General features: G+C 53.9%; 1 protein-coding gene across 1 annotated transcript; it reads left to right on the top strand.

The window, feature by feature from the left end:
- Positions 1-331: 331 nt before the first annotated feature.
- On the top strand, positions 332-13,786 carry ZNF550 (zinc finger protein 550). The gene is made up of 4 exons (XM_047791948.1): positions 332-513; positions 3,584-3,710; positions 8,248-8,343; positions 11,990-13,786. The coding sequence occupies exons 1-4, from the start codon at positions 487-489 to the stop codon at positions 12,982-12,984; spliced, it is 1,245 nt and encodes a 414-aa protein (XP_047647904.1). The 5' UTR covers positions 332-486; the 3' UTR covers positions 12,985-13,786.
- Positions 13,787-15,690: the final 1,904 nt, after the last annotated feature.

The following is a 15,690-nucleotide window of genomic DNA, read 5'->3' as shown; positions in this document are numbered from 1 at the left end:
TAATTGACAAGATACAGAAAATACAACAAGGAAATCTGGGTGCGTCGCCTTTAGGCACATCGGATGCCTTGTCGGCTTCCTTAGAGCCTTTGCCATTCCTCTGCCAGCTGCAGTCTCTAGGCCTCTCCTGGAAGGAGCAGAGACTCCCCTACCTGGACGGATGTATGACGAAAACTACACTACCCAGAAGGCTGTGCTCCGCAAACTGGCCGAGGGAGCCGGACGAATGACGTCACCGAAAGGCGGCGGTGCTGGCGCGCGCTGTGGGGGCGGGACTTCCTGCGTAGCCCGGGAGGCGGTTTGTTGGTGGGGGGGGGGGGGGTGTCTCTCTCCTGGGTCAGTTCGCCCTGGATCCTCGGAGTCTGGCGGGGAGGGCCGCAAGGAGGACCCGCGTGCGCCTTTGTGCGACCTGGGCGAGGGTCACGTGAGCCCACTAGCCTACCGCTCTCCAGCGCCCTAGCGTGGCGCCGCACTCGCCGCGCTCCGATGGCGGCGTGGGTGACCGCGCGGCAGGTGAGTGCGCGCTGCGCCAGGCCACGCCCTTTGGGGCCGCCACCCACGTGGCCGAGGCGCTCCGCTGCGTAGCATTGCGGTGTCCTGTGACTCTCTTTCCTGTTCTGTACAGGCCATTGTTGTCCTCACCTCGGGATGGGGTCAGTTGTGCTCCGGGTCGGATTCCACGCCAAGGGCTCCAGGGGAAGGGTCTCATTTTTGGCAGTCAGTGGGATGCAGTCTGGAAGGGAGAGGTGTGGCTTCTAGAATCCCCCTGACCCCGCTGCTCGCGTGGAACGACCTGCAGGAAAGAGCGCGGGCAGCGCATGCTGGAGCGCTTTCTGTGGGTTGCAGCCGTGCCCCTTCCCCAGGCCATGAACGTGAACAACTTCCTCTGCTGCCCTTGGCTTCTGTTTTTTTGGACATAAGATAGAAATATTAAAATTCCTTCAACTGGGTTGAGGGAACTAGAAAAGGCACATGGGTAATGTGTAGGGAACATCACTCTGGCTCTTTCCACCGAGGGGCCTCCTGAGCCTATCTTGATCTTAGAGCCTCAGCCCTGGGGGAATTTGATCCTTGGGCTTTCCTGTCCTGTAACCTCTACAAAGATTAAGATCTGCGCTGGGGAAGAGGAGCGGTAGCTTGCAGCAATTTGCGTGTTGCTGCTCTGCTGGGACAGAAAAGGTGTCAGGAAAGGCCGGGACCTAAGAAGGCCAAGGAATTTTCTCTTTCAGTTTACAGCCAGTAGAACTAGCTTCCCACTGACAGTCGTTGAGTCTGTTTTCCAGTTTGAGGTTGTTACATTTGAAAAGCGAGTCCAGGAGTTCCCTTGTGGCACAGTGGGCTAAGGACCGGGCATAGTCACTGCAGCAGCTGGGGTCACTGCTCTGGCATGGGTTCAGTCCCTGGCCCGGGAACATCCACATGCCGAGGGTGCAGCCCCCCCAAAAAGTAATGAAAAAAAGAATGAGTCCATTCAGATGGTCTGTGATGATAGTGTGTAGGAGAGTGTGGTCCCTTTGGACCAAAAAAAACTCACAAGAGGTTCTGGGTTACTCTGTGCCATCAAAAGTACCCTGTCCCTCATCAGGAGTTCTCTTTTGGCGCACCTGTTTAAAGATCTGGCCTTGTCACTGCAGCAGCTCAGGTCACTGCTGTGACACTGGTTTGACCCCTGGTCCAGAAACTTCCACATGCCACAGATTTGGCCAAAAATTAAATAAATAAATAATTGGGTAACCTTATCATAATCCTGATCTCTGTCAGGACTTGGCTTATGTGGTTTTTTTTTTTTTTTTTTTGCTTTTTATGGCTGCATCTGCAGCAGATGGAAAGTTCTCAAGCTAGGGGTTGAATCAGCTACAGCTGCTGGCCTGCACCACAGCCACAGCCACGCCAGATCCAAGCCATGTCTGCAGCCTACTCCGCAGCTTGTGGCAGCCCCAGATCCTTAACCCACTGAGCCCCAACGGGAACTCTGGACTTGGTTTATATGTTAATTTCCCACGCACGTGGCTCCCTTCCTCACTTTGTTTCAGACTCACTCCAGAGTGCTGTTCTGAGAGAGGCTCTCCCTGGTGCCCCGTCTGACATGGACTGTAACCTCTTGAGTCTTCTCACTGTGACCTTGACTTTGGAACCTGAGGGCCCCTCTGACATTGTTTTGCTCATTTATTTAGTTGCTTGTTTAGCACCTCGTTCCAGCCTCGAAACACGAGCACCTGTTGCTACTCTGTGCCAAGACCCAGACAGAATGGCCTGGGCCTGTAAAACGTTAAATGAGTGATTGGGTCGCCCCCTCGGATGCTCCCATCACACTAACAATAAATACAGCGCTCCGCCTGAGCTGCCCCTTGCTAACCTCCAGGCTCCTTTCCCTTCTGTGCTTACCCCGCTCACTCCGGCTGGCCAGGCAGCCCTAAACTGGCAACATTCCTGCCAACGGGCAGCTTCCGCCCTTGCAGTGTCCTTCATCTGGGGCCCTGCTCCCAGGTCTGTACAGGGCCCACTCTTCATGCTTCCCTTGTACCAGTGTCATGTCTTAGGATAATCTCCTCCTGGCTTTTTTTTTTTTTGGCCACCTCTGTGGCATCTTGAAGTTCCCGGGCCAGGGAGAATCTGAGCTGCAGCTATGACCGGGGCCACAGCTGTGGCAATGCGGGTCCTTAACCCACTGCGCCAGGCTGAGGATCAAACCCCCATCTCAGCAGCGACCTGAGTGTCGCAGAGACAACGTCAGATCCTTAACCCGCTGCACCCCAGCTGGAACACCCTTTTCCTGGCTATTTTACTTCTGGTTAAGGTACCCCTGGCCCCCCGCCTGCCCTATATTCTGGCACCGCTGTGTCGCCTTTTGCTAGTGTTCAAATGCCAACCCCTTCCTCAAGTTTGAGATTGTGGGTGACTTCCTAGAGCTGCCCGGTCCTCGGGCCTCTGGCCATGACATGGGAAGAGTTTGGCACTTGCCTTGTGGGCCGCGGGAGGATTCGTAGCAGTGACAGTACATTGCGCGCTGAACTGGGCCCGGCGCTCCAGCATCTGCTCCGTGGTTCTCGTTCTCCAAAGTGCCTGGTGAAGTGGGAATGGTGGTTGTGTTGCCATGGCATCGAGGCTTAGCGGGATGATGGCGTGACCTCCCTGTGATCACACAGCCAGCAAGCATCAGGTTTAAGGGTCTTCATTTGAACCCTGGAAGTCTGGCTCCAGGGCAAGGGATCTTTAGTGACTTTACCTTCGCAGGTGAAGCTTCCAGCCTGGGGCAGGTGTACCGTGAGGACCAGGGCGACTCTGAGGCTGCCACGGCCATTGTTGGAATGACCATCGTGGTCCTTTTCCCCCGAGGACTCGCCGTCTGCCCCACGGTCCTCGTGGATCCCCACTGTGTCGTGTCTAGTGGATTCCCTCATGGAGTCTTTGCTCTCAGCCACAGTTCCATTATGTCCAAAGTCTGCTTCCACCTCCCCTTGAGCCCAGCAGAGGACTTGGCCCTGGGAGGCCTGGGTCTCTCTGCACCTCCGCCAGCACCCGAGTGATAGGCTTGATCCCAGGGGCCCAAGGCCAGTCCCACCACCTGCGTCTGACTCTCCAGGTGTCGGTGACCTTCAAGGATGTGGCCGTGACCTTTACCCAGGAGGAGTGGGGACAGCTTGACCTGGACCAGAGGACCCTGTACTGGGAGGTGATGCTGGAGACCTGTGGGCTCCTGGTTTCACTGGGTAAGTGCTCTCGTCTTTTTTTTTTTTTTTTTGTCTTTTTGCCTTTTCTAGGGCAGCTTCTTCGGCATATGGAGGTTCCCAGGCTAGGGGTCTAATCGGAGCTGTAGTTGCCGGCCTGCACCGCAGACACAGTAACATGGGATCCGAGCCGCGTCTGCGATCTACGCCACAGCTCATGGCAACGCCGGATCTTTAACCCACTGAGCAGGGCCAGGGATCGAACCCTCAACCTCATGGTTCCTAGTTGGATTCGTTAACCACTGAGCCACGATGGGAACTCCTAAGTGCTCACCTCTTAGGCCTCTAGGAACCCCCGCCTCCTTGTTTCCTGGCTGATCAGGGTCACAGGAGCCGCCTTTCCTCCTCCCAGGCGCTTCTTCTCCTGCCTGGTGTCTCTGTGTCTGTATCAGGGATCGGGGATTAAACACAGTGTCCTTCTAGACCTTCCGGACACCAGCCCTTGCTGAGGTCCCCACACGCTCGGGCCTCAGTCTGTGGTCCCTGTTCCAGATTCCACAGGAGGGAGGCTGACTGGTCCAGCCTGGTTGGGTCAAGTGTCCCCACAGCCCTGCTACAGGGTCCTGGGGGACGGCCTGTTCTCAGAAGAGAGACCGAGTCAGGCAGATGGCCACCTAGCCTCTGTCACCGGGGCCATCCAGGGATCTTCTGAACAGCACAGTCTCAGATTGAAGGGCCCTGGTGCTGGAGTTCCCATTGTGTCTCAGTGGGTTAGGGATCCATGTAATCTTGGCGAAGATGTGGGTTCGATCCCTGGCCTCATCCAGTGTTGCTGTGGCTATGGTGTAGGCTGGCAGCTGCAGCCCGATTGGACCCCTGGCCTGATATGTGCATCGGATGTGGTCATTAAAGAAAAAAGGTCCCTGGCCCCTCCATCATCATCACACGTTTTCTGAGGCCAGGACCACAACCATCCGCTGGGCGGGGCATCATTCAGAAGAGGCACAGGGCAGTTCCCGTTGTGGTGCAGTGGAAGCGAATCCGACTAGGAACCATGAGGTTGTGGGTTCGATCTCTGGCCTCGCTCAGTGGGTTAGGGATCCGGCGTTGTCGTGAGCTGTGGTGTAGGTCGCTGACTTGGCTCGGATCCTGTATTTTTTTTTTTTGTATTTTTGCTATTTCTTGGGCCGTTCCCGTGGCATATGGAGGTTCCCAGGCTAGGGGTCGAATCGGAGCTGTAGCCACCGGCCTACGCCAGAGCCACAGCAACGCGGGATCCGAGCTGCGTCTGCAGCCTACACCACAGCTCATGGCAACGCCGGATCGGATCCTGTATTGTTGTGGCTGTGGTGTAGGCTGGCGGCTACAGCTCTGATTCGACCCTTGGCCTGGGAGCTTCCATATGCTGTAGGTGGGGCCCTAGCCAAAAAAAAAAAAAAAAGAAAAGCGGCACAGGAATGTCCTGAAATGCCAGGGAGGAACCCCTGCAAAAGCCAGTACTTTTCCCTTCTCTGTCCGGCCTGCTGATTGTCGTCAGGGGGAATCTCCATCAGTGTGAGTGCATGTCCCATGTCCCTAGTGGTGGCTCATTTTTCTGTTCAGCGGAGGGGACGGCCTCTAGCTCCCAGCCCTGAGAAGTCTACCTGAATCCCCCAGGACCCTGACGGCCTTATTTTGATTTCATTGTTGTTTGTGTGGTGTTTGTTTTTTGTTTGGTTTTTTCCCTTTTTGGCAGCCCCCCGCCACGTGCAGAAGTTCCCAGGCCAGGGATTGAACCCACGCCACAGCTGTGACAGTGCTAGATCCTTAACTCACCTCACCCGCCCCCGCCTGGGGAACTCCCATCATTGCTGTGTTTTGGTGGCAGACTTCCCTTTATGGGAAGGGAAACTGACTTTCCTCATTTGCTCCATCAAAAAGGGCTTCTCTTTTATTTATTTTTGTCTTTTTCCAAGGGCTGCACCCAGGGCATATGGAGGTTCCCAGGCTAGGGGTCGAATTAGAGCTGTAGCCGTCCGCCTACACCACAGCCACAGCAATGCCAGATCCGAGCCGCATCTACAACCTGCAGCACAGCTCACGGCAACGCCGGACCCTTAACCCACTGAACGAGGCCAGGGATCGAACCTGCAACCTCATGGTTCTAGTCAGGTTCGTTAACCACTGAGCCATGAAGGGAATTCCAAAACTGAGTCATTTTAAAGAGAAGCCCTTGGTAATGGTGGCCCCTCTGATGTGCTGTGCAGACCCCTTCTCTGAGTTCAGCTGAGGAATAGCTGACTTGTGATAAGTCATAGAAAGAAAAAGAAGGTGTTGAGGATATAAGCGAGGGTCATCACGTGACTGGGTGCGTCCCACAAGCACCTCAGGAAGGGTCATGGGACCCGAGACTGCAGGCTGAGGGCTGGGAGGGAGGGTGATGAGAGAGTCCCGGAGGGGGAACCAGCGTGAGAGAAGGCCCTGCAGTCAGAGGGGGCTCAACTCTCGGCCGCCCCAAGGCTCGTCCGAGTCTCCTTTGCTCCTGCCTCTGCCTTGAGCTCGGTGTCAGGCACTCAGCACTCGCTGGTGCCCAGTCCTGTGGCCTGTCTGCGTGAATCCTGGGCTGAGGGTGGAATCTGCCAGTCGAGTCCTTGGTGGGTCCGGAGACGTCTGTGCAGAGCCCCGTCCTCGCTGAGATGGTGCATTTGGCTCCATGTCTCAGAAAAGCAGCTCCCTCGGGGAGAAAATTTATCACTTCTGCAGAGGGCACGCCCGCAGGCAGGGCCGCCGTCTTGGATGCAGCAGCTGTATTATCCTCTGACTCAAAGGTTCTGTTTCTCCCCCACCAGCCAGCACCTCCCTTCTCCTCAGGCCAGCTTCCTCCGGGAATGCTGTGGCCAAGGCAGAAGCAGCAGGCCCCCTGCGCAGCCCACCCATCCCACGTCCAAGTAAAGGCTTCCTTCCCAGAATGACAGTCAGCCCGGGGGGCCTGCCTGCCTCGGGTCACTGCTGGTCAGGGATGCCGTTTGCTGCTTCCTGTCCACCTGTCGTTTTCAGGCCTCTGGGAACGAGAGTCCCCTGGCGAGATTTCAGAAATGGTGCTGGCTGGGCCTGACCCGAAGACGTTTTTAAATTTAATTTTGGAGTTCCTGTCGTGGCTCAGCAGCAATGGTCCTGGCTATCCGTGAGAACCTGGGTTCAATCCCTGGCCTCACTCAGTGGGTGAAGGATCCAGCATTGCCGTGAGCTGTGGAGTAGGTTGCAGATGTGGCTCAGATCTGGCGTTGCTATGCCTGTGGCCTAAGCTGGCAGCTGTAGCTCCAATTCGACCCCTAGTCTGGGGTCCATATGCCACAGGTGTGACCCTAAAAGAAAGAAAAGTAAAAAAATGATAATGAAATTTTTTTTTTTTTGGCTTCAACGTGTAGCGGCTTGATGTGGGATCTCACTTCCCAGACAGGGATTGAACCCAGGCCACAGTGGGGAGAGCACTGACTCCTAACCACTAGGCCACCAGGGAACTCCCAATAAATTTTGTTTTTTGGTTTGCTGTTGGGGTTGGGCATCCTTGGGCGGTTCTGAAGCAGAGGGTGTTTGAGAAGCAGTGACTTAGATGAATGGCTAGGTGTTCCTGGTGGCTCAGCAGGTTAAGGATCTGGTGTCACTGCTGTGGCTCGGACTCGGTCCCTGGCCCGGGAACTCCCTCCTGCTGCGGGCACAGCCAAACAGCCCTCCGCAGAAACAAACAAATGGGAAGTTCCCGTGTGGCACCACAGGTTAAGGATCAGGCGTTGTTGCTGCTGTGGTGCGGGTTTGATCTCTGGCCCAGGAACTTCTCCATGCCTCGGGCGTGGCCAAAAAACAACGGAAAACACGTGCTGGAAGGAGGGACTCAGCTTGCCGGTGTCCAGTGGCTGCGTGGGACAGTGGCACAGAAGCCTCGGCACAGGGTTGGCTTCTGATGAAGTTCAAGGGTGGGGTGTGGTGTAGATGCCACACCCCCCTGTACCGCAGCTGCCACCTGGGAGTAGTGTTTGTGTCCTCCGTTTCCAGGTCACAAATAGATATTTTCTTTACTTTGGGAGCAGCTACGTGCATGGTCTTTTCGTTGCTGTCATCCAGTCCCAGGCGGGATGGGGGAGGTTCTGTCTTCTCACCAAAACACCTGTATCCTGGAGTTCCCACTGTGGTGTCGTGAGTTAAGGATCTGACTGCATTGGCTTGGGTCACTGCAGCATTGCGAGTGTGATGCCCAGCCTGGAACTTCTATTTGCCACGGGAGGTGGGGGCGGGTGGCCAAAAAAGAAAAAAAAAAAAAAAAGTGGGGGAGTTCCCTTTGTGGCTCAGCGGTTAACAAACCTGACTAGGATCCATGAGGATGGGGGTTCGATCCCTGGCCTCACTCAGTGGGTTAAGGATCTGGCGTTGCCACAAGCTGCAGCATAGTCACAGATGCAGCTTGGATCTGGCGTGGCTGTGGCCTCCGCCAGCAGCTGCAGCTCTGATTCGACCCCCGGCCTGGGAACTTGCATATGCTGCAGGCGCAGCCCTAAAAAGAAAAAAGACACCACCCACATCCTGCTTCTTTCTCCCTCACCAGGGCATCCAGTTCCCCAGCCGGAGCTGACCCACCTGCTGGAGCATAGGCAGGAGCTGTGGCCAGTCACGAGAGGCCGCTCACGTCGCACGTGCACAGGTAGGAGCTGGTGGCTGCTGGGCAGGTGGGTGGGTGCACGGCAGCCTTCGGTGCACGTGGGGAGCAGTGCCTCGAGCTTCTGTGTGGAACCCTTTGTCGGTCCGGCTGTTTCTCTCACATCAGGGTACAGTGTGTGTCAGGCACCCTCTGAGGTCAGGGCGTGATTCTGAGTTTAGGTCAGGGTATTCCAGCTGGTGGTGGGGAGACGAGAGAGGAAGGGAGAGGCCACACCTGGCCGCACACGTCCTCTGTTCCCGCGTCTCCCGGGGACAAGACCTCGGCGTTTGGCCACCGCTGGATGCTCAGGACTGAAGAACGTGGGTCAGCTTTGTGCCCAAGGAGAGGACTCAGCGACTTGGTTTATACCGTCTCTGCCTGCTGTCCCGCAGCCACTCAGATGCACTCGGAGTCTTCACCTCTTCCTCTCTTGCTGCTGCCTTAGCTTTTTCTTGGTCTTTCTAGGCCTGCTCCTGCGGCCTATGGAGGTTCCCAGGCTGGGGGTCCATTCGGAGCTGTGACCACTGACCTACACCACAGCCCCAGCAATGTCAGATCCTTAACCCACTGAGCAGGGCCAGGGATCAAGCCTGCATCCTCATGGATGCTAGTCGGGTTTGTTAACTGCTGAGCCATGACAGGAATTCCTGCTGCCTTAGCTTTAATCATTGTCATAAAGCCTCTGTCCCGCTTCTTGCCCTTGAACCCTTAAGGGCTTGTCTCAGTTTCTCGCCCATGGCTTCCCGTCTTGCCCTCGGTGGAGGGCGTCTCAGGCGGAGTCCAGTTCCTCCAGTAGAGCCGCCACCATACCTTCATCTTCTCAGGGAACTTCATTCCTCCCTCTTCTTTCTAACTTGTCTGCCTTCATTCTCTCTCTCCTCCACATTAAAATGCACTCAAGTTGCCTGCACTTGCAGAAAAACAGAATAGAAACAAGTGCTTTTAGGGGTTCCCATTGGGCTCAGCGGTGACCAACCCAACTTGTGTCCCTGAGGATGTGGGTTTGATCCCGGACATAGCTTGTGGGTTAAGGATCTGACGATGCCGCAAGCTGCGGCGTAGGTCGCAGATGTGGCTCAGATCCCCAGTCGCCGTGGCTGTAGTACAGGCCTCAGCTGCAGCTCCGATTGCACCCCTAGCCCAGGAGCTTCCATATGCTGCAGGTGTGGCCATAAAAAAAAAAAAAAATGCTTTTAGGTCCGTAATAGCCCCCAGACCATTGATCACTCTCGAAAGAGTCGCCTCATTTTGGAAACGATGTGCAGCTGTCCCTTGGTCTTTGTGGGGATTGGGTCCAGGGCCCTCGCAGATATCAAAATCCAGGGGTGCTGCAGTCCTTTACCACAGGCTGGCTCCTCTGTGTGCACAGCTTGACGTCTGCAGATTCCGTCGTCTGCAGCTTGTGTGGTATTTTGGGATTTTGCGGCTGGAGGGTTGGTTTTTGGCTATGGCATGCAGTGGCTTGATAGGGGATCTTGGTTCCCAGACCAGAGATCAAACCTGGACCCAGTTGGTGAACGTGCCAATTCGTAACCACCAGACCACCAGGGAACTCCCCTAGATTGTGTAGTATTTTGGTCCATGGTTGGTTGATTCCCTGGATGTGGAACCCACAGACACGGGGCCCTGAAGTCTCATGTAAGTGGACCGTGGGGTTCAAACCCAGGTTATTCAAGGGCTAACTATACATTTCTATAACTTTTGTTTAAAATCTATGTAATTTTTGTAGAATATCAGTGTACAGTGACATGCATCAATCCCTCGGGGTCATCTACACTTTTGACACTTATATAAACCAGAGTGTCTGCCACCCCGGCCACAACATAGACTATTTCTAGGACAGTGGCATGTTCTTGCTGCCTCTTCCTTGTCGGTGGCTCCCGCTACAGTGGTTCCCACTGATTACACTCTGTCCCTGTGGATAGGGTTTTATTGTTCTTTTTCTTTTGGCAGGGGTGTGGGTGGGGCCTTAACAGAAATTTCTTACCTCAGTTCTGTTCTGTTCTTTTCTTTCTTTCTTTCTTTTTCTTTTTTCTTTTTTTGGTGTTGTTTGGGCCCCACCTGCAGCATATGGAGGTTCCCGGGCTAGGAGCTGAATCAGAGCTACACTTACGGCAATGCTGGATCCTTAACCCACTGAGCGAGGCCAGGGATCGAACCTGCATCCTCATGGATACTAGTCAGATTTGTTTCCGCTGAGCCACAACAGGAACTCCTCTTGTCTCAGTTCTAGAGGCTGAGTGGCAGCAGGGTTGGTTTCTACTGGGGCCTCTTTCCTGGGCCTGCAAACAGGATGACTTGCTCTTGCTACTGGCAGCTGCAGTCATGCTGACTGCCGGGGACCACAATGAGAACAAGCCCAGGCTTCTTCAGGAAATCAGAGCCAAGGGAGGTGGGCATACATGGATTGGGCCTTGTGAGATTGTGAAGGCTTAAGTGAGTTCAGAATCTGCAGGGCAGGCCAGCAAGCTGGAAGAGTAGACGCCTGCAGGCTTGAGTCTGAAGGCAGAAGTCCTTCCCTCCAAGGGGATCTGTGGCTTTTCTCAATTTCTTTCTTTTTTTTTTTTTAATCTATTTTGCCTCCCTCCCTCCCTCCCTTCCTTCTTTTCTCTTAAGGCCATTAATTTATTGGACAAGGCCCACCCGGATTATAAAGGGCTACTTGCTTTTCTCAAAGTTTGATGAGTTCCATGTCAGGCGTCTGTAAAAAGTACATCACAGCAACATCCAGAATGGTGTCTGACCAAACAGCTTGGCTCAGTAGCCAAGCCCAGTTGACATATAAAATTAACCACCACAGGAGCTCCCCAGTGCCCTAGCAGCTACGGATCCAGTGGCACTGCTCTGGCGCACATTTGATCCCTGGCCTGGCAACGCCTGTATGCCTCGGGCGCAGCCAGAAACAAAAAAAATTAACCACCACAAATACTAAGGATGATGACCCACAATTTAGCAAATACACTGGGTCAGGAACTGTGCCGAGAGCTTCATGGGCATTTTTCTCATTTAATCCTCACGACTGCCAGGGGAACTGTGTCTTCTAGTCTCTCGGGTGAGGAAGTTAGGACTTAAAGAAGAAAGTGATCCATCCAATTTCAGCTCACTTACAAGAGGCAGGGCTCGACTGGGGCATTCTGGCTCCTGAGGCCTCCCTGGCAACACCACACTGATGCCTCCCAACAGAGCACCAACTTGTCTGTTGTACCATTTGTCCTTACCGTGTCTCTCCATCCCTTCTCCTTTCTGACAGCTCTGGCCTCGCTATTAGGACCCAGCCTGTGGGCCACCTCCCTGGGAAGCTGCCCCTTTTCTTCCCAGTCCTGTAGGTGCCCCTTCTCAGCACTGGGACATCTGTCCTTGAAGCCGTGTTATCAAATCTGGCCTCCCTCCACTGCTGTGGACCTCAAGGAAGGAGCTCCAGCCCAAGTCCTCTGTCTCCTGGTCCACCCTGCCAGCCGATCTTCTCTCTAATGCTGTCCAGGTTCCAGAATCATAACAAGTAATGGGAAATCTAGGTTATGTTGATGTAAGAACACAGCAAACATCAGAGGTGCTTCTTTGCATCCTCACTTGTCCACTGAAGTGTTGCTTCTGTCTCTTCTGTGTTGCATCAACTAACGTCCTCCTTTGTGTATTGGGTCCCTTTCAGGTGACAGGGCAAAATGTCAGACCGAAGAGCCAAGCACGTCTCAATCAGTTTTGTCCGAGGGAGCCTCGCTCCAAGGAAGCCTGACTCTGGGGTCTTCAAGGGACTCTAGCCGGGGGCAAGCCAGGGATCTGGAAGGGCTTTTGGACATGCAGAGAGGTCAACTGAGGCCAGAGACAGACGCCCACAAGGAGACCCATCCTGGGAAAAGGAGCCTTGACAATGATGGGTTGGGCCCAGATGACAGTGTGGCACAGGAAAGCATCTCTCAGAGAGATGTCCTCCATGACCGTGACCCCCAGGGACCAGGACAAGGCCCCCTGGTTCATAACCTCTACAAATGCAAGCAGTGTGGCAAGGGCTTTAGCAGGAAGTGGTACCTTGTTCGCCATCAGCGGATTCACACTGGCATGAAGCCCTACGAATGCAACGCGTGTGGGAAAGCCTTCAGCCAGAGCTCAACGCTCATCCGCCACTACCTCATCCACACGGGGGAGAAACCGTACAAGTGCGCAGAGTGCGGGAAGGCCTTCAAACGCAGGTCCTACCTCCTGCAGCACCAGCCGATCCACACCGGGGAGAAGCCCTATGTGTGCAGCCAGTGTGGAAGGGCCTTCAGCCACCGCTCTACTTTCATTCGCCACAGTAGGACCCACACTGGAGAAAAACCCTTCGAATGCAAAGAGTGTGCGAAGTCCTTCAGCCACAGGGCACACCTCATCCAGCACTACATCATCCACACAGGCGAGAAGCCCTACGACTGCACCGAGTGCGGGAAAGCCTTCAGGTGCGGCTCCGAGCTGCTGCAGCACCAGCGGCTCCACACCGGGGAGAAGCCTTTCGAGTGCGGCCAGTGTGGGAAGGCCTTTCACCGGAGCACGTACCTGCTGCAGCACTCGGTCATCCACACCGCGGAGACGCCCTTCGGGTGCGCCAAGTGTGGGAAGGCCTTCAAACGCAGGTCCCACCTCCTGCAGCACCAGCGGGTTCACACTTGAGCAGAGGGCCTTCCCCTGCCGCTCCGCCTTCACCATTGGTGAGGGCATCTAGGCTGGAGGGAGAACCCTCTGAGTGCAAAGAATGCTGGAAAGGGTTTGGGGGCAGCTCTTGAAACGCAGAAGTAGTCCCCTTGGAGAGGCGCCTCGGGGATGCCATGAAAAGCAGAGAATTTATGCTGCAGAGGAACCATGTCACCGGTGGGTGCAGCTCCATCAGCAGCAGCGACCATTCCCGGGAAGGACGTTGTGAGGATTCCCAGAAGGACACCCTCAGCAGAAAGAAGAGAATCTTCCTTTGTCCTGAGAGTATGTAGTGAAGAGGCGCCTATGAGTGCCCTGAGAAAGCCTCCTGTGACAGGTCACCCCTTGTCACACAGAGTCCAGCTGGACCTTGAAAGAGCCTGGGCTTTCCCTGTGTGGAAGCGCAGACGAGACAGACCCAGGGTCGCTGTGCGCTTTTATCAACCTTCCGCCACAGGGCTGCCCCTTGGTTTGCACTTGAGCCATCTGAGCATTAATGTTAAAAACAAAAATAAACGGGAGGTGGAGGCAACGGAGACGAAGGCTCTAGACGGCAAAGGCGAATGCTTCTGCGGGCTCTCGCCAACTCGTGGGCCACGCCTCTTGCAGTTTGGCGTCGCATTTATGTCCTGGTCAGGCAATGTTGGAAAGAGGAAGGGACCCCAGCCCGGAATTTTTTAATATGTATTTTCTGCCATCCTGTGTTAGGAAAGTTGGACGGTGAGGGCAACTCTACCGGTTTTTGTTGGAAACCTTTGTTCCAAACATCTCTGGCCATTCAGAGCGTGTGTGTGTGTCTGTGTGTCTGTGTGTCTGTGTGTGTGTCCATGCTGGGTCATGAGGAATTTCCCAGGCCAAGGACTGAACCTGCACCACAGCAGTGACAATGCCAGATCCTTAACTGGCTAAGCCACCAGGAAACTGCAGGAGCATAATTCTTTGTGAGAAATGCAAAGGCTCAGTCATGAGCTACTTGAACTTGTAAGAAATTAGAATACTGAAAATAACATCACACTTGTATTTTTTAAGGAGAAAATGATCCATAGACTAATTTCCATATTAAAATGTGACCCCTAAAAGCTGTCGAAACTTTTGTTTTTTCGTGTTAGTTTTTTTGGCCATGCCTGCAGCATGCAGAAGTTCCTGGCCCAGGGATCACACCTGCGTCATAGCCATAACAATGTCAAGTCCTTACCCACTAGGCTACCAGGGAACTCCTGTAGTTTTAAACGTCCAATACGCTCTTTCTTTCTTTCTGTCTCTTTCATCACACCCTCCTTCCTTCCCTCCCTTCCTTTTTTTTTTTTCTTTTTGCCTTTTCTAAGGCTGCTCCCGAGGCATATGGAGGTTCCCAGGCTAGGGGTCTAACCGGAGCTGTAGCCACCGGCCTACGCCACACCCACAGCCACAACCACGTGAGATCCAAGCCAAGTCTGCGACCCACACCACAGCTCACGGCAACACCAGATCCTTAACCCACTGAGCAAGGCCAGGGATCGAACCTTCAACCTCATGGTTCCTAGTCAGATTCATTAACCACTGAGCCACGACAGGAACTCCTTTTTTTGTCTTTTTAGAGCCACACCTGCAGCATATAGAAGTTCCCAGGTTAGGGGCTAAATCAGAGCTGCAGCTGCTGGCCTATGCCACAGCCACAGCAACTCAGGATCCTTAACCCACTGACCAAGGCGAGGAATCAAAGCTGAATCCTAGTTGGGTTCATTACCTCTGAGCCATGATGAGAACTCCTCTCACTTTTTTTTTTTTTTTGTCTTTTTAGGGCCACACGCGTAGCATAGGGAGGTTCCCAGTCTAGGGGTCCAATCAGAGCTGTAGCTGCCAGCCTACGCCAGAGCCACAGCAACGCCAGACCCGAACTGCGTCTTCGACCTACACCACAGCTCACAGCAACGTGGGATCCGTCACCCACTGAGCAAGGCCAGGGATCAAACCTGCGTCCTTATGGATGCTAGTCAGATTCGTTTCCGCTGAGCCACGACGGGAACCCCTGCTCTCACTCTTTCTTGATTCTATTCTGTGTGTTTTCTTCCTTTTTAAAAAAATTTTATTGCCTCACTTTAGGCATGTGTACGTTCCCAGGCCAGGGACTGAATCCAAGCCATAGCTGTGGGCTACCCTGCAGCTACAGCAATGGCAGATCCTTTAACCCACTGCGCCAGGCCTGGATTTGAACCTGCACCTCTGCAGTGACCCAAGCCGCTGCAACTGGTTCTTAACCCACTATATCGCAGTGGGAACTCTCTTTTCTTTCTTTTCTCCAAGAGCAAGGTGATCATCTTGAACGTGTGTGACCTTCCGAGGCGAGTCCTAGTTCTTTCCTCTCTCTGCTGTTTCTCAGGTTTTCTAAGCCTGTGGAGTAGACTGGGCTTTTCCAGTCCCCATCTATACAGCTTTCTAGGGGTTGCGTTAGAGCTAAAACCATTCAAATAAAACAGACATCTGAGTTAAATTCGTGAGAAACTCATAAAATACAGAGGAGGATTCTCCTTGTCTGATATTATAAATGTTTGTGTGAAGTTTTTTCCTTTTTGCAAAATAAAGTGGCAGAGATTGTAACAGGTGAATTCAGATATATACCTGCAGGTGTTGTGTTCCTTGGGGTTCACAGTTGCCATCAGAGGCTTATTCCCTCGTGTTTGCATTGGATGTGAGTACATGGAATTT

The sequence above is a fragment of the Phacochoerus africanus genome, chromosome 8 (genome assembly GCF_016906955.1).
Source record: "Phacochoerus africanus isolate WHEZ1 chromosome 8, ROS_Pafr_v1, whole genome shotgun sequence".
NCBI classification, from domain to species: Eukaryota; Metazoa; Chordata; class Mammalia; order Artiodactyla; family Suidae; genus Phacochoerus; species Phacochoerus africanus.
Note: the sequence above shows the minus strand (reverse complement) of the source record. Positions and strands in the feature narration are given on the sequence as shown.

Bases quoted from the DNA above. Each gene is read 5' to 3' on its own strand.
- ZNF550 (XM_047791948.1), top strand. From the start codon at position 487: ATGGCGGCGTGGGTGACCGCGCGGCAG. The intron at 514-3,583 runs GTGAGTGCGCGC...CTGACTCTCCAG, and splicing joins CGTGGGTGACCGCGCGGCAG to GTGTCGGTGACCTTCAAGGA. The intron at 3,711-8,247 runs GTAAGTGCTCTC...CTCCCTCACCAG, and splicing joins TGGGCTCCTGGTTTCACTGG to GGCATCCAGTTCCCCAGCCG.